Source organism: Frankliniella occidentalis, unplaced genomic scaffold (assembly GCF_000697945.3).
Source record: "Frankliniella occidentalis isolate FOCC.00 unplaced genomic scaffold, Focc_3.1 Scaffold54, whole genome shotgun sequence".
In the NCBI taxonomy this organism is placed as follows: domain Eukaryota; kingdom Metazoa; phylum Arthropoda; class Insecta; order Thysanoptera; family Thripidae; genus Frankliniella; species Frankliniella occidentalis.
The window spans coordinates 1,346,506-1,347,909 of NW_026267184.1; the positions used below are offsets into that span (position 1 = coordinate 1,346,506).

General features: G+C 59.5%; 1 protein-coding gene across 1 annotated transcript; it reads right to left on the reverse strand.

Moving 5' to 3' along the window:
• Positions 1-252: 252 nt before the first annotated feature.
• LOC127749445 (uncharacterized) lies at positions 253-1,166 on the reverse strand. Its single transcript, XM_052267580.1, has 3 exons — positions 1,069-1,166; positions 828-954; positions 253-474 (listed from the first exon to the last, which is right to left on the reverse strand). Exons 1-3 carry the CDS (start codon positions 1,164-1,166, stop codon positions 268-270), a joined length of 432 nt encoding a protein of 143 aa, XP_052123540.1. The 3' UTR covers positions 253-267.
• Between the last annotated feature and the right edge of the window lie 238 nt (positions 1,167-1,404).

Consider the following 1,404-nt stretch of genomic DNA (forward strand, 5'->3'; position numbering starts at 1 on the left):
AGCACCGTTACCGCTATCAATCAGGTTCATCGTCGGCCCCCGTCGGCCCCCGTCGGCCCCCGTCGGCCACCCACCGGCCCAGACCCTAGCGTCGACCGGTAAGTGGCGTCCGAGGCGCCGTCAGTGCTTCCGAGGAGGGGCTACGCCTGCAAGTGTCCTCGATACCGCCATCCATCGCAGAAGAGCCGCCGGAAGTGCGAAAGTGTCCCCATTCGGTGAATATGACACTCCAGCGTCAGAGAAGGGTGTCCCATCCGCGGCGCCCTGCTAGTCGTGCTCACCCGTGGCCTCCGCGTTGACAGCGCCGTCCTGGCCGGCGGCTGGGTCACTCCTCAGCCCGGCGAACACCCGGAAGCCCACGTTGCTGAGGTGCATGGCGAGCTGCAGGCCGAGGGCCGTGTCGCAGCAGGTGATGAGCACGGAGCGCCCGGCCGCGCGGCCCGTCAGCACGTCCTCAGGGTCTGCGTGGAGCGCCTGCACAACGTCAACGAAAATGTTATTTTTAAAATGGGTTGGAAACATTTTGAAACGAGTAATAAACGAGCTGAAGAGCTACTTTAGAATTTCTTGCGTTACACTGAAAAAGGGGAAACAGGGGCACGCAGATGTGCCTTTGAAAGGTTCTAAGTTATTTTAGTAAGTGCTCCTATAAAGGCACGGAAGAGTCAAAATAGGTGCTTTAACTGAGCACCTTTGGGGCATTTTCGTGCCACTCTAGGGGTGTTAATTTTTTTTACTACCTCTGTAAAGGCACTCAAGTTATTAGCACCCCAAAAAGGATTGTCGGCGTTGAGTCCCACACCCAACGTGTGTAAGTGGTCACTCACCTCCTTGGTCTGCAGGCCGGCGGGCTGCGGCCGGATCCTCCGCAGCAGGTACAGCAGCAGGGCGCAGGCGATGCAGGCCAGCGCCACCAGCTGCAGCGCCAGCACGATGGACGTGTGGTCGTCCATTCTGCAAATGACGCAAACGAAAAAGCAGAGTTAGCACAGGGTGAAGTACCACGGGAAACCCAAAGTGTGAGAACGTCGCACACTTGTGCGGGCGTGTGAATTCCAATACACACACTTGTACCAGGGATGGTGGCAATGTACATTAGAATTTCGCACGCTTGTTATGACCAAGAAGTCCAAGAATCGAAATCTCACTTCGGTCGCGCACGACATATCGCCGCGGCCGACGCACCACACCTATCGCGGCGGGCTATGGTGGCGCCCAAGGTCGACGCAAGGTCACGGGCGTGCGGCCGCCGGCCCAACCCAAGGGCGGCCCGGCCCGACCCGCACGCCTCCGTCTCCCACGCACCTGGAGGCGGCCAGAGGCTCCAGGACTGGAGCGGCACGGGCCGGGGAAAAAAAAACAACAACAAAGAGAGCGCGCCGGCCGGCACCTGCCGCTGACATC

Coding starts and splice junctions, on each gene's coding strand:
- LOC127749445 (XM_052267580.1), bottom strand. CDS start 1,166: ATGTCGTGCGCGACCGAAGTGAGATTTCGATTCTTGGACTTCTTGGTC. Junction 955..1,068: donor TGCCACCATCCCTGGTACAA/GTGTGTGTATTG, acceptor CGTCATTTGCAG/AATGGACGACCACACGTCCA. Junction 475..827: donor CCGGCCTGCAGACCAAGGAG/GTGAGTGACCAC, acceptor GACGTTGTGCAG/GCGCTCCACGCAGACCCTGA.